The following is a 25,105-nucleotide window of genomic DNA, read 5'->3' as shown; positions in this document are numbered from 1 at the left end:
GTTTTCTGGTATTTAAGTTAGTTAACAATGAACTTTCGTGTATTTAAGTTAGCGAACAATTGGTTTTCTGGTATTTAAGTTAGCTAACAATGAACTTTCATGTATTTAAGTTAGCTGACAATTAATTTTATAAGTTAGTTTACAATTAGTTTTCTGGTATTTAACTTAGTTTAAAATTAGTTTTCTGGTATTTAACTTAGTTTAAAATTAGTTTTCTGGTATTTAACTTAGTTGACAATTAATTATCTGGTATTTAAGTTAGTTGATAATTAGTTTTCGTGTATTTATATTGGTTTCAAATTAGTTTTCGTGTATTTATATTGGTTTCAAATTAGTTTTCGTGTATTTATATTGGTTTCAAATTAGTTTTCGTGTATTTATATTGGTTTCAAATTAGTTTTGTGTATTTATATTGGTTTCAAATTAGTTTTCGTGTATTTATATTGGTTTCAAATTAGTTTTCGTGTATTTATATTGGTTTCAAATTAGTTTTCGTGTATTTATATTGGTTTCAAATTAGTTTTCGTGTATTTATATTGGTTTCAAATTAGTTTTCGTGTATTTATATTGGTTTCAAATTAGTTTTCGTGTATTTATATTGGTTTCAAATTAGTTTTCGTGTATTTATATTGGTTTCAAATTAGTTTTCGTGTATTTATATTGGTTTCAAATTAGTTTTGTGTATTTATATTGGTTTAAAATTAGTTTGTGTATTTATGTTAGTTTATAATTAGTTTTCGTGTAATTATGTTGGTTTGAAATTAGTTTTCGTGTATTAATGTTTGTTTACAATAAGTTTTCGTGTATTGGCGAAATAGACTATAAAGATTAAAATTAGCGTTGGGATACTAGATAGTGTCATACTTCCTCTATTACATTACTTACGGTTAGTGTCGAGTAATATTTGAATTGAAGCCCACATAAAAAACGGTCCCAAAGCGGCAACTTTTCTAAATATTCCCTATTAAAATATTTGACGAACGAAATATTCAAAATTTTGAATGGGGTATAAGTTTGACCCATTTTGGCGGCCCTTTGAATGTAGCCGCAACTTGGAAGTAACCCACGCAAAGCGTATATTCAGGGAGCGGAATGGATTCATTACGCTTGATTGAATGGAATGATCTGCCTCAGTCTTATTATATTTTCTGACATTGCGAAAAATATATGTAAATATTTGACTTTCTCCGGTTTTACTTTAGCACTCGTAGCGAAGGGAGATAAAAAGAGTTTCATTGAGCGGGTTTGAGCTTTTTATCTCGTGGAAGGGATTAGCCCAAATTAGAACGGCGGAATTTCATCGATTCCATTCAGGAGGATACGCTTTCTAAGGTTATCAATCTTCCTTAAGAGGGATCGGATATTAAGACAAAATAACACATACGGGATTTTAAAATTTACTTTATTTTTATAATTTTTTTTCTCTGGATTTTTAGATTTCTTTCCACGAATTTGTGAAAAACTATTCGCTGTATTTTTTTTAAATCCACGAATTTGTATTTTTTCGTAAATTAGAGGATTTTTTCATGGATTTTTGGATTTGTTTCGTAAATTTGAGAATTTTTCCATGAATTTCTGGATTTTTTTAATAATACTGTTTTTAAAAAATCACCGGATTTGTATTTTTAAAACTTTTGTGGATTTCTGGAATTTATTAAAAATTCTGTATTTTTAAAAAATCAACTGATTTGTATTTTTTCGTAAATTAGAGGATTTTTTCATGGATTTTTGGATTTGTTTCGTAAATTTGAGAATTTTTCCATGAATTTCTGGATTTTTTTAATAATACTGTTTTTAAAAATCACCGGATTTGTATTTTTAAAACTTTTGTGGATTTCTGGAATTTATTAAAAATTCTGTATTTTTAAAAAATCAACTGATTTGTATTTTTTCGTAAATTAGAGGATTTTTTCATGGATTTTTGGATTTGTTTCGTAAATTTGAGAATTTTTCCATGAATTTCTGGATTTTTTTAATAATACTGTTTTTAAAAAATCACCGGATTTGTATTTTTAAAACTTTTGTGGATTTCTGGAATTTATTAAAAATTCTGTATTTTTAAAAAATCAACTGATTTGTATTTTTTCGTAAATTAGAGGATTTTTTCATGGATTTTTGGATTTGTTTCGTAAATTTGAGAATTTTTCCATGAATTTCTGGATTTTTTTAATAATACTGTTTTTAAAAATCACCGGATTTGTATTTTTAAAACTTTTGTGGATTTCTGGAATTTATTAAAAATTCTGTATTTTTAAAAAAAACACGAATTTGTATTTTTTCGTAAATTAGAGGATTTTTTCATGGATTTTTGGATTTGTTTCGTAAATTTGAGAATTTTTCCATGAATTTCTGGATTTTTTTAATAATACTGTTTTTAAAAAATCACCGGATTTTTTTTTTTAAAACTTTTGTGGATTTCTGGAATTTATTAAAAATTCTGTATTTTTAAAAAATCAACGGATTTGTATTTTTTTAAACTTTGTAGATTTCTGTTAGATTTGAGTATTTATTCCGTGAAAAAAATCGTCGAATTGTTAATTTTTGGATTTTTCCTTGGATTTGTCGCGTTTTCATAAATTCAACTGTATTTAAAAAAAAACACGAATTTGTAATATCGGTGAATTTTTTATTAGGATGTTGTGGGTTTTTATTTTATTCCTGGATTTTTCAAAATAACCAGCTAATTGTTTTTTTAAAATCGCGAATTCTTATTTTTGTTGAGTTTGCGGTTTTGTTAAAAGTTCAAGATTTTTCAAAAAAATACAATTCATAGTGGGATATTTTTGGTGGATTTATCATGTTTCTGAATGTCGGACCCCTCGTCTGCCTTTCATTTTTGAAGTCGTGTCTTTTTTTTTTATTGAATGGGGTCTCTGGGTGTAACTGACGGCCTTTGCTGTACTCAGACAGATTAACCATTTAACTCCCTTTACTAATTTTGGGGATGGGAGTGAGTCTCTCATTTTTTTCTGAGCGTTTAGGCTTAAGTCGGTCTTTTTTGAAGGAAGGTTTTTAGCTCAATGCCAATGTATTCCGTTCCAGATAATATGGGACGAAGTTTCTCTTGAGGGATTTTAGTATTTTCTTCATTGTTTTCTCTTAAAACCTTGTTACGAGTTAAAAATACGTTTATTTTACAGCTTAGAAAATTTCGTATATTAAGGTTGTACCTTGGAGTTCAAAATTCATACGTATTTTAAACTCTCAGTAAAAAGTTTGACCGTGAAAATTAAGTGTCATACTTATGGAAAGTATTATGGACTTATGGTAGTAGAACTTCGTAGCTTTGGCTCTGGCCACCATTGTTTAAAGGCTGTGTCATGTGAGACAAGTTGAAATTGTTACTCTCAAATCAATGGCTAGTTAGTAGATTATCATTTATATATTTAGATTACAACACTTTTACGTTGATATTTAATTTAATTATTTTTTATTTAAATTAATTTTTGTTTTATATTGGATTTTAATAATTTTTGCCCGCTCTTAAGAAAATTGATTAATAATTTACGTGTAATGGTGAACTAATTTAATAACCCCAAATTAAATTTAAATGCTTCTTTGCAATTTAGTTTGCTCTGAATTGGCGTAGCCACAGTAACTGATTTTATACATTTGCATAAATATATTGAAAAGTAATATGCGAGTTAAATAAAAATCATTTAATTTAAATCACCTAAAAGTATTGTTCCAAAATTATTACTGTTACAATCAAAATTCAGAGCACAATATTATGCGTTTCCATAAAATAAAACAATAAAAAATTAAATGTATAAAATGTTTTTATCTGCGCTTTTTAGTACTTTATTGGCACGCGCGTTTCGCACGTGGGATTCAAATTGCGAAAGGTCTCGCGACTTCAGTGCGTACTCTCTACCTTCAAAAGCTACAGTGACGTAGACAAAGCATTGTCACATGCAGGCTTGGAAATAAATGGTGGTCACTGGGTCAAAGACCAGTTTATTAATTGCTCGGACCAGTTTTTTTATTCAAAAGCTAGGGGTTCACTGGTCCAGTGTCCAGTTTATTAATTCAAAATTATCTACCGTATTATTAAACAACTGATCTACGTGACCACTTAAATAATTCAAGAGTTGGGAGTCACTGGCCAAATAGACCAGTTTAGAAATAAACCTTATTTCCAAGCCTGGTCACATGACCTCCCGTATGTTATAGAAACACCTATTAAATTATTAAAACAAAAAGTACGTAATAAATTAAATTCAGATTAAATTTTGGTTTAAATTACCAATGCGTGTGAATTATAAATAAAATTTCAAACTAAATGTTTGAAAATATATAAAATAAATCAACCATCTTGCAGTTGACCTTTTTAAGGTAATTTTCAGTTACTTTTCGACGAAGCCACGCGAGTAATGGATCTGATTCGGGGTCGTAATATTGAAGAGAAAAAATTCTTACTCTGGCCAGCCAAAGATGGGCGGTGCATTTATGAGAAGTGAAACCATCCAAATCGCCAGCATGATCAAGTATGACTTGACACTCGTAACGGTCACTGAGTAGGACATTGGCTTCACAATGGCGAAATATCTGAAATTACAGAAGAGTGACAATGTTTTAACGTATATTCATTTAATTCCTATAAATTCAATAATTTAGATAGAGGTCGGGGACGGTTAATCATTAGCCATGTTTAAATTGATATTTTTCGGGGAAAAAATGTAAACAAAGAAATTTACCGGTTAATATTTCGGAAAATGTTTCAAAAACATGTATTATTCGGAAAATGTTTCAAAAACATGTATTATTCGGAAAATTTGAGCTTTTTATCGAAAAAAACGTCGTTTTTCCGTTTAATTTTACAAATTTATCAAAAAATTAATCGGATAATACAGAAATATAAATTACTTGATCAAAACATTTTACGAATAATTTTGAGAGCTTTATCTATTGAATAAAAGTTAACCATCCCCGACCTCTAAATTTAGACATCTTCAGTTGATCGGCACAGGCATTTTCCTCAAAAACTACACTTTCTAGAAATGTGAAATTTTCAGTATGTACTCTCTCGGGGGAGATTGTTGTTATTTGTAAATTTTTCACGGTTTTAGAAGTGTTAGTTTTTGAACGCTACGTGGTAGACGAAAAGTTCAATTTTGTTTGTTTTTAATGACAAAATATTTCAGTGACGAAATGTCCGATTTCCACCATACCAATTCCCTTAAAGGTTTTCGAGTATGCTCTACAACTTGCTCATTGAAACTTTTCGTCAACCACGTAGCGATCAAAAACTAATACTTCTAAACCCGTGAAAAATTTCACGATGTTTCTGCAATTTACACATAACAACGATCTCCCCCGAGGGAGTACATACTGAAAATTCCACATTTCTAGAAAGTACAGTTTTTGAGAAAAATGCCTGGGCCGATCAAATAAGACACCCTGTATAGCAAAAAAAAATGAGCTAAGAAATGTTAGTTATCAGAATCGGTTTACTGTACGACCCTGAACATGTCCCATAAAGCACAGATACATCTTGATAATTTTTCCGCTTGAAAAATTGAGTCGCCAATATCGTGACTAGAATCGTTTATTTTTTTGTAGAAGTATTTAAGAGAGTATTTATCTATATTATCCGTTTTCCGAACTATGAGTAGCAAAGGTCTTAAAATTTGGACAAAGGAACATCCATATTCCATCATAGAACTGGGCTTTTTAGTACAATAATAAAATTAGGGACAATTAACTATTTTTTAAATGGAAAATATGTAATTTTTAAACATTTTTATTGGGATGTGCTTTTTGTAGTTCATTTTATTATATTTTAAAATTAACGGATTATAAATTTTATTAAGTTTTTATAACGTATTAAATACCGAATTCTTTAATTTGCCAATGCAATGGAATTTTTAAAAAAAAATATAAGAATTCAAGAAATATTCAATTGGTTTTAAACGGTGCCCTTTTTTCTGAGTGTAGTTAATTATATTCTAAAATTAATCGATTAGAAAATTTAACTTGTTTTAGCGTATTAAATAAGGAATTCCTTAATTTTTCATTACTATCTAAAGGCATGAAATTTTAATTGTCATTTGGGTAAGTAAGGGGTGGTTCGTATTAAAAATATCCAAGAAATATGGAAAATGTTTTAAATAATCGAAAGATCCTTTTAAGTAAAACGAACATCAATATTAAATTAAACCCTAACCAGCTTGTAAACTAATTAACGGCGTTTGACCTTGCCAGGGGCGAAGATGTTGGCTTCACCTTACAGCGGAGAATCTAGCGGGAGAAGCCATCTAGCCGCTAAGGGGCTCTCTTAAGGATATCCCGAAAAGTATAATAATTATGACCCGTAGGCAACCATAAAAATCCAATTAATTAAAGATACCCGTAGATGAACAATATTGAACATTTTGGTAAAATAATACGCGGAAGATCAAGTAATTGACCTTTACCTGTCAACTGCGATGGCGGCCAACGTCAGATTGCTGGCTGTAGCGACGAACTGCATCAGGAAGGCTGTAAGGGCGCACCAACTGAAGCCGAACTTCCACTCGAGCACCACCGAAGACGCCAAGGTGAACGGTAACACGACGCAAGAAAGGACAAAGTTGGAGCCGCACAGACTGAACACCAACCTTCGGAAAAGATTCAATCAAAATTACATTCCTTTCATTTGCTTTCCATCATTTGCTTTTCATTTTACATTCTAAATTAAGCCCCATTTCGACTACAGGAATGTCGCTAAAGCTAATATCATTAACCTTGTTTTGGACGCCGTTCATTTTTACGTTCATTTCGCGTGTTCTCAACTATTATTCTTTAGGCTTGTAACCTCAAAACATGATTCCATTGTGATTTTCAGTTTGTAATTTGTAGAGTCTCAGCGTACTCTTGGAATGTAGCCAAGGATTTTACTGAACTTATTTTAATTCCCATTTCCATATTGTCTTAACGTAAATATTTGGAATAATATGTACTTTGTTGTTATTAACCTTCGACGTGTTTTATTTTTCCGTAATTTTCTAATTTTAAAATTGGCTTTAGTCTCTCAATGCTATAAGCGCTATTTTCACTATTTTTATTTAAATTTTTTTAAATTTGCGTAACATTCAACTATAATTTAAATATCATTATCTACTTTAACTTTAAATAACATTATTTGTTTAAACTAACGTAAAATTATAAATATTAATTATTACTATTTTAAAGTAAATAGTAGTAACTTTAAATAACACTGTTCGTTTTACCTAACGTTTAATTAATTTGGGTTTAAAAAAACTGCATTTTAACTATAGTTTCCAACAATTTAAAACGAATATTTCAAAATTTAAATTTTGAGAAGTTTGTGTATTGGGGTTCAATTTTAACTAGTTTCTCGAAACAGGTACGATAAACAGGAGTTCCGAGCGTTTAACTGGGTTGTAAGAGACATTCTTCCGAGATAGTGACATAATATCGGGGTCTTCTCCTTGGGCAATTCTAGAAAAAACGATTCCCCCCCCCCCCCCACCAATTATATAATATATTACTTTCGGTGCATTAATTATTCTTTTTAATGTTAAGCCACGAGCGGAATTCCAACCCAAATTTCTTTTATACAATTTAAAATTTTATTTAGTATTAAATTAGATAGCTTTAAAATGATTTCGGGCAATTGCAGTCATAGCTCTGGGAATATTCGGATAGCATTTATTTATTTTACCCAATTTAAATTTAATTTTAGGTTTTAATAAGATTTGACGACTAAGAGACGCATTAGAAGACAAAGGATATTGACATGGTGTTCAGAAACTGGTGTTCTTAAAGACACGTGGAACATGATACTTGTTCGGGTTTAAAACACTGGATGGTAATTATTTTTTTGGATATAAAACACGTTATGATATTTGCACTTTTGAAGACACGGGATTGGTTCTTGGTACTATTGAGGACATGGGATGTTTGAAGACACGGGATTGGTTCTTGGTACTATTGAGGACATGGGATGTTTGAAGATACGGGATTGGTTCTTGGTACTATTGAGGACATGGGATGTTTGAAGACACGGGATTGGTTCTTGGTACTATTGAGGACATGGGATGTTTGAAGACACGGGATTGGTTCTTGGTACTATTGAGGACATGGGATGTTTGAAGACACGGGATTGGTTCTTGGTACTATTGAGGACATGGGATGTTTGAAGACACGGGATTGGTTCTTGGTACTATTGAGGACATGGGATGGTACAAGACACGGGATTGGTTCTTGGTACTATTGAGGACATGGGATGTTTGAGGACATGGGATGGTACAAGACACGGGATTGGTTCTTGGTACTATTGAGGACATGGGATGTTTGAAGACACGGGATTGGTTCTTGGTACTATTGAGGACATGGGATGTTTGAAGACACGGGATTGGTTCTTGGTACTATTGAGGACATGGGATGTTTGAAGACACGGGATTGGTTCTTGGTACTATTGAGGACATAGGATGGTACTTCAACTGACGCGGATATAATTGGTTCTGTCAACGACATTGTTAATACATAATTACAACAAGTACTATTCTATTTCCTCAAAATTTAAAACATCAATGCGTGTCGTCAAGGGTAGAAGTAGCATTTGGTCGCCTCAACACGAAGTACTTAAATTAGCTTTGAAAGTAACTAAATGAATTGTTTTAATTAGCTTTAATTTACGCCAAGAGATGCCGTATGTGTCAATGAAGCGAGCCTATTAATGTGATATAAATATAAACCATACATTTTAAGTTGTTTTAATGCAAATTAGAGGGTAAATTTCGTAAGGTAAATTTGGCGATGAAAGCCTCAAATGCGTGTTAAATTTCCCCTATTTTGGATATTTTAGGAAAGTGCGATGAAAAAGTGTTCCCATGGAGGAGAAAGTTTAAATTTAAAAAGCGTACCGTCCTTGTGTAAATTACGTTTTAGCCCAACTCAACCGAGAGTGAAAAACAACTGAAGCGTTTATCCAAATTGCATTTACTCAAAAGTTAATTATAAACGAAAATTTTCCCTCTCTAAGACCTTTTTTTTTTAAATGAGAACCAGTTTGGCGTGTTAAAAGTTGACAGAATTTGAGTTCAAAAGCGTAATTGTGTTCGCTTTTGTTGATTATTCTGTTTCTAAAACTCTACGACTAACGGACAAAATTTAAGATGTTTTTTAACCATCGTTGCCTGAAAGAAAAAACGACGTAAAATGAATTACGTGGTTTTCGCTTGAAATAATTATTTAAATTCTATGACGAAATGTTATACCAATCGCGAAAACCGTGGTATTCTATGGCAAATATTGGCTAATACATCATTTTTTTTGTAAAGCGTTATTCTTTCAAGTTTCAACAGGGTTCGTACGAAAATGTCTGATCTAAAATCCCTGACTTTTCCAGGTTATCCCTGACCAATTTTTGCCAATATTCTTGACCTTTTTGGTTATATTTTAGGACATTTTTTTTATTATTTTACGTCAAAAATTCTTTGTTAATGTGTGGTTTGGATGACTAACTAAAATCCCTGACTTATCCCTGACTTTCTACGAAATTATTTAAATCCCTGACTTATCCCTGACATTTTACCTCCATTTTACAGATCCCTGACCTATCCAGGTTTTCCAGGATATCCAGGTTCTGCACGAACCCGGTTCAAATAATGAAATTAATATTTTTTTTAAAATCACCTCCAAAATGTTACGTGGTTTTCGCTTTTAGGCGAAGCCGTATTTTTCTATTTTGTTTTGGAACGTTTTTTAGTTGGTATTTGAGTGAAAGGCGGAGATAGTGTTAATTCCGAGTCGTTGTCCCCGCGTTAGTGTGTAGTATCAGCTTATCTCCGACAATGAAGTGTCACGCGCTCCCTTAAAATTTATCTCCACTTTATAATGCCAAAAATAGCCGAGAGCCCTAACCTGTTTTCCAACACTTAGTTTCTAGACACAGTGCAAAAACTAATTACATAGCAAATTTGTTGTTCTATTTTTCCGTTAGATATATTAGTGTAGAATAATTAGTTCAGTGGTTGCTAATAAAACATGTGTGGTATTTAATTTAATTAGTTTTAATGGTATTTAATTCAATTGGTTTTAGTGGTATTTAATTCAATTGGTTTTAGTGGTATTTAATTTATTTGTTTAAAATTAATTTTCTGGTATTTAATTTATAATTAGTTTTGTGGTTACTTATAATAGATTATTAGTTTTCTCGCAATTAGCTTTCGTTTATTTAAATTCGTTTATAATTAGTTTCCTGGTATTTATATTAGTTTGTAATTAGTTATTTTGGTATTTAAATTAGTTTATAATTAGTTTCAGGTATTTAATGTAGTTTATAATTAGTTTTATGGCATTTCTAATAGTTAATAATTAGTTTTCTGCCATTTAAAGTCGTTTATAATTAGATTTCTGCCATTTAACGTAGAATAATTATTTTTCTGCCATTTAAAGTCGTTTATAATTAGGTTTCTGCCATTTAAAGTCGTTTATAATTAGGTTTCTGGCATTTAAAGTCGTTTATATTTAGATTTCTGCCATTTAAAGTCGTTTATAATTAGTTTTCTGCCATTTAAAGTCGTTTATAATTAGTTTTCTGCCATTTAAAGTCGTTTATCATTAGTTTTATGGCATTGCTATGAACGCGAAATCTAACTAAAGAGATTTAAAATAAATTTCTTGGAAATTCAGTTTGACAGTCTATCCACGAGTCGGCACATTTTTCCTTATCCAAAACTTCCTATCAGTATAAAACCATGCTAACCCGCTTATACGTTTACGAACAAAGTTAAAAAACAGTCTAACCCGGAAGACAAGTATTTTATTTTCGTACTGGGAAAAAAGAGAATGATAGACGGCCTACCTGCTACTGGGTGACAGTTGCCTTTTCCTGTAGAGCACTAACGCCACCAGGCCATTCCCGAGCATCGAGGTGACCAGCACAACGGCCAAGATAAAAGTGTACAACCCATTGACGTCCATCAGGCCACTGACCACCAATTGTTCTTCGGGCTTATCGACGGCGTTCACTAAGTGTCCGGCGCCGCGGTTAACGGTCTTATTACCGTCCGGTGTCAAACGGTCATCGTCGTTGAACGCTTGACCATTGGCCAGTACCAACGGGAAAGCGACGACCACTACGATTAAAGTCTTGTAGAAGAATTCGCGACTCGTAACGAATGTCGTCATATTTTTGTCGTTAATTTTTAAGAGATATAAATATATTTAATTTAAAGGGGTTAAGGGTTTAAGTTTAATTTAAGGGGATTTAAGTCGCGATTTATTTAGCCGGTATCGAACTGGTAAACTCGAAAATAAGGCCAAATAAAAGACAATTGCATTTCGATATTTCCAATTGATTGGCGAAATTCTAGCCCGATATCCGGCTAAGCCTCGTACGCTGTCATCGCGAAGTTGCGAATTATCCTCGAGAATGAAAATTCTTTAGTTTGTAACGGGGAGCGAGCGACGAGTCGGCGCGTCTTCTCTTTCAAATTGCCAAGCACGAACAGACACGGCTCTGCCTCCTCGACGAGTTTTAACGCTCCTGTTCTTGTATTTAAGAGGCGTACATTATGCGCGCTCTGGCTGCGTTCTAAGATTCTGCCTTCCACACGAAAAGGATGATGGATATTCGGTATTTCCCACACTTTCTCCCCCTCCTCCTTTGGCAAATCTGAAATGAATAATAATTTTCGATTAGGATTTTAAATGAATTAATATTCCTGTCAATATTACGGTTTTTTCGAGAGGGACTTTTACGTAAGTTTTCGGGAAATCCCGAGTTTTTATCTCGGTTTTATCTTTTGTCAATTTGGCGTTACGTTTGACTTATTGGTTGCGTAGTCGGTTCGACAAATGACTCTTTTCCTCAATTACAAACGTAGACAAGCGTGCAATTTTTTTATTTTCTTTTTAAGTTTGTTATCAGAAGTGTATAAGACATTTAGAGAGTAGTATATATCTATTTACACTGCTAACGGTATTAGATTGAAATATTTGAAACGTACGTCTTAATAGGCTGCAGTTGATTATTATTAAAACTTAACACAGAGCCACGTAGCGGCCAAAGCAGACCCTTTATGCTTTACAATGTCGCTTTATTAGCATACGAAATAGTAGGAATACCGCCGTGTTTTGAGTAAATCTAAATTTTTATAAGGTGGTTTAATAATAATCAGCTAGGCTAATACCCAAGGCACCACCTTAGGCCTAGGTCATCAAGCGACTTTTAAAGTCATTAATACAGGTGGCCGGGTGGTGGCAAGCCCTTCATGCCACGCGAGCCAACAGCTCCCTACACTAACTATTACCGTTAACCTCGACAAGTTTTTATGGGAGGGGAAACCGAAGAACTCGGGGGAAAACCTTTTAAACCAATGGGGAGAGATCTTGCAAACTCAACGCGGAGGGAGTAATTCCGAGTTTTCACCCAGTGCCACGTAAGCTAGGATCGAACCCGGCTCCTCTTGCTGCGAGGTGAAAGTGCTAGCCACTCCGCCACCCCAACGATTCTATTCGCTTTTTCCGGGATTTCGGAGTAGGATAAGACGAGTAAGACTATGACGTCATTCTACTCCTATTCTGTGGTGGCGAATAGTTGGAGTAAAAACGTTTTTCCAAAATTTCTGCCTGTGGTCTTTTTAGCAGACAAATTCTGCCTTGCAGACGACAAAATCCGATTTACTCCTTTACACCTCCTTTCCAGAATGAGTAAAAAGAGTAGCCCTAATACTCCGGAACCAGCGAATATTTTATGGGGCGGAGTAATTCTCATCCCCGGAACAGGCGAATAAAACGTTTTGGGGTAAAAAGCGTGTACTTTTAGCCCGAGAATAGGTGAAAAGAAACCACCTATTATTAAATTTTACAACGTCAAGCAGTAAGCCGGAAATTCGCGTTCAAGGAATCCATATGAATACTTCTCTCCTAAGTCGTATATTATTACTTTTGATATTATTATGTTGTTTGTTACGTTTCATCTAAATTTGAACAATTTTACTGGATACTACAGTGAAATGTTGAAATCTGGCGTACCCCGCCCCTAAATCCTTTTAGCCTTTAGTGTACGTGAAATTTATTTCTGTTCATATACATGGAATAACTAAATTTTTCCTGACGGTACGTTTTAAGACCCTCCCCCCCAAAACCGCGCAAAATCTCGTCCATTGTCTATTGTTACCCAATGACGTTTGTGGAATTTGTTTTTTGGAAAGCTTATGGCGATTTTTTTAGTATTAGCTAGACTGTAACTAAATTACCGGTAATTTTATATATAAAATTGTTTTATTTCCAAGGTTTGTGGTTTGTTCACATTTTTAGGTTTTGTGATTTATTACGATAGAATCATTAACATTTTTTTATGAAATTTATGAAATCTATGACATCGAAATATGCCAAAAGTTTAATTATTTGACCTACTAAGCGTTACTGAAAAATTTATTAATACGTAAATTTTTGGGGTAGTTCACAAATTACGTAAAGCAAGGAATTTTTCGACAACAATCGCCCTCGTAACGAAGAGTAGCAGTTAGAAAAACACCAAAATTATAAAATAATATTCTGCTCTCAAGATTATATTAACCTTAAAATTACTAAATTTCTTTCAAAATGAAGTAAATTTATTGGTTTTATTGCTAGAAAACCAAATTATAATATTACAAATAGAAAACCAAATATTAAATTGCTAGTGTACATTCAAATAATTGTTAATTTAGGTTTCGGTATAGCATCATGATGACGTAAAATATTTTACATTTGCTGCATTACGTAATTTTTGAACGGTCCCTTATTTGACCTATAACACTTAACTATTAACTATAATCTCCCCAAAATTTTTTTTTCCCAATTTTTGTATTTCACGAAATGCAATTATTGAATCTATAGACATTTTTGATTTCTTTAAATAAAATAAAATAAAATGCAATTGTAATTTCTATTAATTTCCCTCTCACTTTTTAACGGGGAAATGGAATTGATTAAATGGGGATGGGACAAAATGAAACGTCTTGCGACTGACTGGAGTCCACGTAGTTAAACTCTTCGAAAGGGGGAAGTCGTTGAAATGGGATTTTTTTCCTAGATATTATTTTGGGGGGAACCATACTGGTTTATCGTTGAGGCTCGAATTTCCTAGTAGCAATGACTTAGGTCAAAACTCAATTGATACGAAGGATTTTTCAAAACTAAGATAACCTAGTATTACTTTAATACTTTTTAATAAAAAAAAGATTTGGTTCGCTGACCACAAAGCACATTGATTTTTTCGACGATATTTCAAGCGTGGCCACCAACTGTAATTTCTTAACTTACGGGGATTTTTTATATTCTTCTTACGTCATATTACGTTCATTTCTTAATTATTTTACAAATTGCGTATTATATTCCAATTTGTAATTTTCACGCCAATTTTGCTATTAGCAAATTGTTGTATTTCTTAAATGGTAGAATGTATTTACAGGGTTGCCACCAAATTTTCAAATTAAAATTCCCTGACCATTTTTAAGGCCAAAATTTTTATTTTATATTTTTTTATCAGAAGTTAATATATTTAAATTGAATATTCTTCTTACGTCATATTACGTTCATTTCTTAATTATTTTACAAATTGCGTATTATATTCCAATTTGTAATTTTCACGCCAATTTTGCTATTAGCAAATTGTTGTATTTCTTAAATGGTAGAATGTATTTACAGGGTTGCCACCAAAGTTTCAGATTAAAATTCCCTGACCATTTTTAAGGCCAAAATTTTTATTTTATTTTTTTTTATCAGAAGTTAATATATTTAAATTGACTTTATTTCAGTAAAAAGGTTATTCTAATATGGATAAAAATTAGGCAAACTTTCAAGGAAATAGACGATAATCATAAAATTTGTCATTAATTACCTTCAAAAAGTGTCAAGAGAAAATTGAATTCTCTGACTTTTTACAAATTCTTAAAATTCCCTGATTTTTAGGCCCATTTTTAGATTCCCTGACTTTTCCCTGACGTGTGGAAACCCTGATTTATTTATATAACGTTATACTACGTTTATTTAATTTTGTTTTTTCGAAATGCGTTTTATTTTCCAATTTTAAATTTTTTGTAATTTACACGGAAATTTTGAAATAAGCAAATTATTTTATATTTAGAGAAAATTAACTATGTTGACACAATCTAGTTTTCTAGAGGGGGAAATGAAAAGAGTCACTATGTGTGTTTCAATCGCGTCGGATGACGTCATTTTTAGGGAACCAATGAGATTTAGTAGAAACACAAAATATCCTAAATTCAATCTTGGTAGTACTATTAAACGCTTAAAACCTTCGAAGTTATTTATCTTTGAATTTTTTTATCTGTATTTCATCGGGGTTTGTTTTGAGGGAGGGAGACCAAGCTTTATGTGAAACAATTTTAAGTGAATTTTAATCTCTTGATAATAAGGGGATTTTAATCTGTATTACGTTTGTACTGTTTGTTATAAACATTCGTGTTACTAAGGGTAAGGACGAGTAATTGCTTACAGGGAAACGAACATTTAGAGCGAAGTCATTAGAGGTTCGATTTTAACGCTTTTATTTATACCAGATGGCGCTATTTTAAACGTTTTAGTTGGAATAAATTCTTTCTGATGTATTAGAATAAACAGCTTCTAACACTTTATTTTAAGCGATATGTAATAATTATAAAGTTCAAACTAGAAAAAGTTTAGCTTAAAAAGGAACGCTAACATATGTATTAAATTACATAAAAACCATGAATAATTTAATTCATGGTTTTTATGTAATTTAAAATTTCTAAGCTGCCGGCATCTCGTATTTGAAAAATAACCTTTAATATTAAATCAAATATTAAAATATATCATTGTTAAGAACAGTTGTTAAGGGACGCAAAAAACGATCATTTTAATTTTTATTATTTAAATTTCCGGGAAATTTAAGAAATTCGAAGCCATTTTTAATTCACAAGGTATCCCATGTTTATTCGTAATCTAATTCCTCTTTTTATTTAATGGGAAACATTTTCATTCAAAATAGCTTGATAATCTTGGGTATTGAATTACCGTAACGACATTATATCCATTAAATTTTCCGTTATTTCTCAGAATGTTAGGTTTAAAATTACAAAACGGCGTTAAATTACTAAAAAATCATCACGGAAAAACAAAAGACGAAAATATACCTTCCCACATAAATTACCAAACATAATTGTGTTTCAACGTTAACGGCCGGGTTATTTTACCGTCTTAAGAAATAGAGGAATTAATTTTTTGAAATTTCAAGGACCGTTGATCTTTACTCTTTTGCTAAAATAATAATTTTCTGTCATTTTATTTTTGACATTTAAAAATAATGTATAATGGAAAAATATGATATTTAACCTTATGTATTGATTGACGCTGAAGTCACGGTGGCATAAATGAATATTTTGGATTTTTAACGGTATAACCAAGGACCTTTCGTTTCACCCCCTCCCGATAACCGATATAATATTCAAACTCCGTGACGCACGACAAATATCCATTTTTCTTATGTAGTTCGAAGAATTCCAAATTTGTAACTCCCACTGAAGTAATTATTTTTGGCGTGTAAGTTAACCAAGCATGTATTTAATTTTGTACTTAGATAGAATGACTATATTGAGAGATACGCGGGTGACATGGTAGAATTTTTGCCAGGCAACCGAAGACGTAACAAATCCATTTTTGGTTAAGTGTAATCGTTGTTTGTTTAAGGTGTGGTTTGTTAAAAAATATATATAATTTCACAGTTGGTTTATTTGGGTAAGGTGTGGACAATTTATTTCGTCGATCTTGGCTCTTTAAGTTTTGGGGTCGAACTTTTAAAATCGTTTCAGTTCGGTATAGAAAATTGAGAACGATCGGAGGTCGAAAGTTTTAGGGTTGGCAGTTTTTAGGGTCGAAAGAACACAGTTTTAAATCAGTTCATCGCCTAATTAGAACTTTCTCTTTCTTTAGATTGAAATAACTAGTTTGCGTCACGCGAAACTCTTATTTTGTTATAGATTTTTGAAATATGGACCGATGGGAGAAGATGTTTCGCCATTGGGGGTTGATTTTTAAAACACCGAATTTATACAAGATGGCGCCAGCAATTTTAAATTATCTAAAAACCGAGATAATGAATTAATAAATTTATCTGTTTATGATAAATACTTCGTGATTTGAACTTTTATGTTATTTAAATGAATCAATACGTTTTTATTCCATTCGCACCAAAAACGTTTAAGTTAGCGCCATCTATTATAAATAAAATCCTTAAAATCGAACCTCTAATGGCTTCGCTCTAAATGTTCGCATTTTATGAATTGGACTATTCTGTTGCCGGGGTATTTTTTATACGGTTGGTGTATAATTAATGTGAAAATTATTTAGACAGGGACAAACCTATAATTTAAACAATAAACAAGCGATTCCCCCCGGAAACGGTGTTTCACGTCCATAATAATTTTCGTTAAAAATGCATTTCCTGTTTAGCGCGGCAAGATGAGATATTCATTTTTTCGGTTCGTTATTTGAAGGGCCTCAAACCTTATTAGTTTTTTTTTGTTTCTCTCATGGTTGTTAGTCAGCCTAACCTTGCGATTATATTCTCTGCGTCAAGTGGGAACAATAATCCCCCTCCCCCCCCCGCCCATTCATTTCCATCTGCCATTTTTAGGTCCATTTTTGTTCATCCGTTTTATTCAAAATAAGGAAATAAGAATTATATCAAAACCCCGGTGTTTTCTATTTATAAAATTCCTTTTTTTTATAGTTAAGAAACGTTAGTGAAAACGCTGCCCCTCTCATAATAAAAATACCGCAAATTAATATTTATTTCTTAATATTTTTTATAAAATTCGGTAATTTTGACCCAAATAGAAAAAAATATAATAACAACACAGAAATTGTTAATACAGTCTATGAAATAATACTACATGTTTGCTCCAGTAATAAATATAAATATAAGGAAATGTTGCGGTGTTCTCATAAATTTTATGGATTTTCGATATTGGAGTAATTTAATGTTAATTTTATTTAAGTATCTTCTTGATACGCTATAGTTTAATTAATTAAATTTAAAAATATAATGAAAAGGAAATGTTACGGTGTTCTCATTCTAGACATTAATTTATTAATTTAATGGTTTTTAGATATGAAGGCTCTCCTTGATTAATGATGGTTAATTAATACCATAAACAATTAATTACTTAATTAATTATGGCAGTGATTCTTGAATGTGGCTCCATTTTAAATTCTAGGGCTACACAAGATTTTGAGAAGTGCTACGATAGAATTAGTTTTGGCAGAAAAAGATTAATTGAACCCTCTCCAATGGGGATGTAAGAAGAAACTTTCACCGCTTGTGGCGTGACCGAGCTGGAAGTCCTCTAAGCAGACGGCACCTGATTATTTCATGGACCGTTATAGGTAGTCTTGACAACAAGTATTTATTCCAGTGATGTTCTTGACGATTATTTTTAAAATTAGGCTGTACAATAATTTCAACGGAATATTATATAGCGCGCACAATAATTTTTTTATTTGGCGAAATAGCGGTTAAAACTTCAACTTTTAAATATTTTTTGTTTCAGTTAAGATATTTTCAATATTTCGAACTTAATTTAAGCGTTAATAAAAAAAATTATTTATCATAACGTGAATATTTCTAGAAAATTCAAATTCAAAGCAAATTTTCTGGTGTACGAAACCACAATATTTTCAGATTCCAATTCCTTGATTTGTTGTTGTTTCCCTTAAACGTTTTTTTTTCAGATTTCGCCTGACCAAAATTACACAAATACTTATTTTATATTTTACTTTTAGCACGAGTTAATAAATTTCCTTCAACTTGTATTTTAGTGTAAAGATTATTTTTAAACAAAAAACCTTTTTATTGCAACGTTTAAAAAATTACCAGAGCTTGTAAAAAAAAAATTATAAAAAATCGCGGAAATTGTTGTAAATTTACTTTCAAAATTAAATATTTTTCCCTGACTTTTAAAAAAATTTCAAATTCCTCGACCTTTTAGAATTATTTTCAAGTTCTGACATTTCCCTGACATTTGGTTAAGCCCTTCAACTTCAATTTCAGGACCTGGCAACGCTGTTTTAAAAGGAAAACCATAAGCTGTCTGCTTATGGGAAATCTAGCTCGGTCACGCCACCAGCGGCGAATATTTCACAGCCCCATTCAACCCATTGCGACACCTAGTGGAAACCCCAACATCGATAAGGATTTCCCTCGGTACCATCTGCTTCCCATTGATTACTAGCGCAGCATTGGTCCACACACATTTCACACATTGTGTAATCGATATTTATTACTATTAAAGTTGAAAGTTAACCGTATCCTCCCAAGGGCCAATTTTTTTTAAATTCCAGTACAATATTACCAAATTTTCTATTTCCTAGTTTAGACAAATGCAACATTTTGCGTGGCTTCCCGTTCGTTATCCCCTACTGATAGCGCCACGAGTGAGTATTGTCGGAAACTTAACCTTCCCAACTAGGATTACACTCCCTTTAAGTAATTTCCATTCAACTGTACACCAAAATCGGCTGTAATCTCGACTTAGTAGTACATTCAAGTACATACGCCAAAACTATTCCTGGTTGGGATAATCGTAGCTTGCTCGTGGGTGTGCCTATTGTTCGTTGCCATGACATTAAGACGACCATGGCGGAGGCGGGATATTTTTTTACCCTCTGACCCGTGACGAAAAATTAATGTCATAGCGACCGTTTCAAGGCAGGGCTTAGTTATGACGTTTTCCTACGGCGCTCGAGCAAGCACCCAATACCAGTAATTACCACTTACATTACCATAAAAATAATGTTAATCAATATAAAGAAACATACCAAATTTAAAAAACAAAATGGTGTTACATAGGTTTTGCCACGGGAGAGCTGAAATTTATTCCTAATTCCGCGTACTTTTAATTTGAGGGGATCAATAAAATTTAATAAAACAGTTTTTCCTTTGTTAATTTCCTAAAAAAAAATATTTCGATCCGTTGAATTGCGCAACAACAAAACCTCTCGCACGTGCGCTGATGGGGCTAATTTTATTCTATTATTGAAGTTCAAAGAGTGAATTTTTATAATCGGTAGGAAGCATTCAAATTTTCTATTATTTTTCAACATCCATTTAATAAACATTACGTTATTCGCGAAATAACGGTCGAAATAGGATGAAGATTTGGGTGATTACAAATAATAGTTTATATATATATTGTTTATGTTACAGTCCGACCCTAAATCAGTGGACTGCTCCACTTCCCGAAAACAATGCGCGATTGTTACCCAACATACCCCCCTCCACTTTTTCTTTTTCTTTTTAGAAAACGGCTTTGCGTAATTCAATTGTTTCGGCGATCAAAACTAAGATTAGTTCTATTTTAATTTTTTGGTTAAACCGCTTGTAATCAAAAAAAGCTCTTTTTATTTTTCACGCGCAGCTTTGATATTAGACCGGTTAAGCCAGTACCTAGAAACGGATAGAAGACTCTAAAGGGAGGTTCAGGCTGCACACGCAACGGTACGGCTACACTCCTACAAGTTCCCCTTCACGTTTTTGGGCGCTGGCTTAATCTCTCCATTAACATCACAATAAAACGAGCCTTCAAGAAAACGAAAAGATGGTTACATCTTTATAGCACTTATCTTGCCGGAAATTTCAAGGGCTGCATCAAAAGAAGAGGATTATATATTTTTGTATATTATAAAGGATAATATATAATGTAACATAATTTCGTAAGTAACGTAATAACAATAAGTACAACGATTAACAATTATGATAACCGAACTGATTATTAGATTTATTTAGCAGAATTGGTTGGCTTAAAACACACTAGTTTAAACCTCGTCTTAAACAAAGTTATTTTTTAACTAAACCATGTGGTTTTAAGGGTTTTTATCAATAACAACCGGAAAATTGAAAGTTAATATTTTCTATTATCAGAAGTAAATGAACCGAAATTATCGAAATAGCGCTCAGAATCGGAGAGCGTTTTCCTTATGAAAATGATGAGAAAATCGAGTCAAATAAAAGCTAATTTAAATCCCCGTCTTTTGACGCGATAAATTGCGCTTGGGAATTGTGGGTATAGCTATTTCTATTTATAAAAATAGTTTTATAAAAACCAAAACGTTTTTTTTTTCGGCCTAGAAGCGCGCAAAATTTAAAATTCGAGGTCCAAATGTCACTTCATAAGAAATGGGGAGTATAGCAGTCTGATAACTTCGATTCATTTACTACCGATATTATAAAATTCAATTATAAAGATATATTATTTACATAAGCTACAATGGGTGTTTCTATAAAATACGGGAGGTCACGTGTAAATGTTCTTTCTACGTCATTAGCTATATTTATTGAAGATAGAGAGCACGCGCTCGGGTTGATAAAGATTTTTTAATTTAAAGTCCACGTGCGACCACGTGCGCGCCAATTAAGTACTAAATAGCTTAAGCCCGTGACGCGGAGAAAAACATTATATACTTTACATTTTTATAGTTTCATTTTATAGAAACACCTATTAACTTCAATAAATTTAAACCAGTATTTGAAATTAAATCAGGTTTAAACTAAAAAAAAACTTATTTTCGTGTTTTTTCAACACTAAGAACTGCTACTAAGGATGATAAAATACTGCTTAGTTCAGGTGCAAGTTCAAATGGGATCTGGATTAGACTGTCAAGTGTCGAAAAAAGGGTCGGTTATAAAATTATCATTAAAACCATATGAAGTGTCACGTTATTATGTTACTTGTGATAATATCATTTTTAATATAATATAACATAATTTAATACAATTTATATTACATTTATATAAAATTGTTTATATTTAAATTACATTTATATAATATTTTTTATATTTAAATTACATTTATATAAAATTGTTTATATTTAAATTACATTTATATAAAATTGTTTATATTTAAATTAAATTTATATAAAATTGTTTATATTTAAATTACATTTAAGTAAAATTGTTTATATTTAAATTACATTTATATAAAATTGTTTATATTTAAATTACATTTATATAAAATTGTTTATATTTAAATTACATTTATATAAAATTGTTTATATTTAAATTACATTTATATAAAATTGTTTATATTTAAATTACATTTATATAAAATTGTTTATATTTAAATTACATTTATATAAAATTGTTTATATTTAAATTACATTTATATAAAATTGTTTATATTTAAATTACATTTATATAAAATTGTTTATATTTAAGTTACATTTATATAAAATTGTTTATATTTAAATTACATTTATATAAAATTGTTTATATTTAAATTACATTTATACAAAATTGTTTATATTTAAATTACATTTATACAAAATTGTTTATATTTAAATTACATTTATATAAAATTGTTTATATTTAAATTACATTTATATAAAATTGTTTATATTTAAATTACATTTATATAAAATTGTTTATATTTAAATTACATTTATATTGCTATAATTAGCCGCTTCTATTTAAAAATGCTAATTTAAATTGTCAATTTAATTTATAAAATTTAAATCGTTTTGAATAAAACGTGGGAATAAAAACGGTTTTGCAATTTGATATTGGAGTCAGGTTTATCGTCCATAATAAATCATGAATATATTTCTTGAGCAATGAAACGTAACCCGAAATCTTCTTTTAAAAATATTATTACGCTAATAATCATAACCATTAAATTTATGATCCTGGGAGATCGTTACGAATTGTCCCTCTGGTGTCGGAGTGTCGAAACAGTCGGTTGTCAAGGCAACGTGATTCGAAGACTCGTGCGTCTTGGTCGATGGGGGAGGTTGCTATCTTTTAATGGTGCGGCACTGTGGTGGCCCGGGATTATTTTCTTAGGATCATGAATTATATACGCGAATAAATGTAATATGGCAAAACAATGGTTTAACGCGGTCGTCTAGGTTAAGGTCGTATTTTTCGCCGCGGTTCAATGGGTTCAAAAGAACGTTACCTGACAGTTGAAGGGAAGTCGGGAGTAAAAAGGTAGTCCGAATCAAGGTTGTTCGATTCTTAGTACTGGACCTGTCTAACCTTGAACCTTACTTATTTGATAATGGGATCACGAACGATATTATTAAATTATTCATCGGGGTATTGATTATATCTGTTTTCCCTCTCCATCGAGTTAATGAATTGGTTTTTCACTTAATTGTTCTTCAACTTTATGGCAAATTTAATATTACATATTTAATGGGAATTTTAATATTAGAATTAATGTGAAATTTAATATTACATAATTAATGGGAATTTTAATATTAGAATTAATGTGAAATTTAATATTACATAATTATTGGGAATTTTAATATTAGAATTAATGTGAAATTTAATATTAATTTATGAGAAGTGTAATATTATAATTTATGGGAAATTTAATATTAGAATTAATGTGAAATTTAATATTAAAATTTATGAGAAGTGTAATATTATAATTTATGGGAAATTTAATATTAGAATTTATGGGAAATTTGATATTAGAATTTATGGGAAATGTACTGTGCAATAGTGGTTTTTATTCATTTCTTTAAAAAAAAGTATTATTAGAATTTATGGGAAATTTAATATTATAATTTATAGGAAATTTGATATTAGAATTTATGGGAAATGTATTATTAGAATTTATGGGAAATTTAATATTATAATTTATGGGAAATGTATTATTAGAATTTATGAGAAATTTAATATTATAATTTATGGGAAATTTAATATTACAATTTATGGGAAATTTTATTTTAGAATTTATGGGAAATTTAATATTAAAATTTATAAAAAAAAATTATTTTAGAATTTATGGTAAATTTAATATTAAAATTTATGAAAAATTTATTTTAGAATTTATGGTAAATGTAATATTAAAATTGATGAAAAATTTTAATTTTAGAAATTTAAGTTCAAATATATGGAAAATTTAAGTTCAAATATATGGGAAATTAAAGTTTAAATATATGGCAAATTCAAGTTCAAATTATTGGGAAATTTCATTTAAAAATATATGCAAAATTTAAAATAAACATTAATTAATTTTAGTTAAATAAGGATAGGAAACGTTTTCCTAATGATAATAATTTACTAATTTAAGTAGTCTTTTCTTTATAAAAATAAAGTGTTAAATTTACCCCGTCTAATTTGTTCCAATATTTGCTAGTCATAAAAAAATATTCGGAATATTAATGCAAATGCGGTAATGAAAGTTGTTATCCGTTTCCTGTTTGTTTATTAGGTGACAAAAATTTCTTCTTTTAAATTTCAATGGTGATCAAACAAGATTCACTTTTATGTCCTTTATGAATATTATTACAAAAATGCAAAACTAAATATTTAAATAAAAATAATTTTATCAATCAATTTACAAGTTTCCAAATTTTAATCTACCTTTGAATACAAATTTTTTAATATGTTGTTAATTTTTATTTTAAAAAAATGGTTTTATTTTACTTAATTTTTTAATTTTAATGATTTTTTTATTGACTTTATGTATAATATTTCTTGGCAAATTGTTTATTGGTTTAATTGCACGAGTGCGTGAATTGGTAAACTAAAAAATTAAATTAATGTTAATTAGTACTTGTAAGTTATTTTGCTCTGAATGAATACATCGGAAGTAACAGAAGCTATTTAAATTAACGATTAAACCATGTGATTTAATTCAGATACACTACGATAATAACGCAAATAAAAGGACACTTACCACTTAAATTTGTATTCTTATTAACGTCACAATAAAAACAAGGCCAAACTCATTGCGTTTTTACGGCCAATCAGTTAGTTCATTCATTGTCAAATGCTTAAAACAGTGACTGTCGCGTGTTAGCGAGCATCAAATGAGGAAAAATAACGTTTAAAAAATGTCGATTTAGGCTTAGCGCGAGACGCGAGTTCAGTCTGATCTTTTCAGTGGCAGCGCTGTTCCGGCCGCCAATGACAGTTCTGGGTGGAAGTCCGCTTTCGTTTGAGGTTGCCTTGCCTCCACATTCTCTATTTACCCGATTTTTGGGGAAAAGAGAGCGAAGTACCCTCGCCCCTTTATGCCAGACCAGACGCTGGAAAACCCGCCGCCATTTTTGTAGGGGGCAAAACATTCGGGGGGGTTTTCCACAAGGAAAAAAAATTATTTACTGAAATATACTA

At 31.0% G+C, this 25,105-nt stretch overlaps 1 protein-coding gene across 3 annotated transcripts in view; it reads right to left on the bottom strand.

The window, feature by feature from the left end:
- LOC149953045 (G protein-coupled receptor 161B-like) overlaps positions 1 to 24,880 on the bottom strand; it is a 29,040-nt gene extending 4,160 nt beyond the window's left edge. The window contains exons 1-4 of one of the 3 annotated variants that reach the window (XM_090168768.1): positions 24,666 to 24,880; positions 10,814 to 11,626; positions 6,417 to 6,599; positions 4,420 to 4,548 (exon numbers count right to left, since the gene is read on the bottom strand). In XM_090168768.1, coding sequence (XP_090024894.1) covers positions 4,420 to 4,548; positions 6,417 to 6,599; positions 10,814 to 11,139 — 638 coding nt within the window. In that variant the 5' untranslated portion in view covers positions 11,140 to 11,626; positions 24,666 to 24,880. Of the gene's footprint in view, positions 1 to 4,419; positions 4,549 to 6,416; positions 6,600 to 10,813; positions 11,627 to 11,688; positions 11,833 to 12,898; positions 12,914 to 24,665 lie in introns of those variants that run through there. The other 2 variants (XM_090168769.1, XM_090168767.1) reach the window with 2 other exon arrangements.
- Between the last annotated feature and the right edge of the window lie 225 nt (positions 24,881 to 25,105).

Source organism: Leiobunum rupestre, chromosome 3 (assembly GCF_980474605.1).
Source record: "Leiobunum rupestre chromosome 3, qqLeiRupe1.1.hap1, whole genome shotgun sequence".
NCBI lineage: Eukaryota > Metazoa > Arthropoda > Arachnida > Opiliones > Sclerosomatidae > Leiobunum > Leiobunum rupestre.
This window is presented reverse-complemented; position numbering and strand designations above follow the sequence as displayed.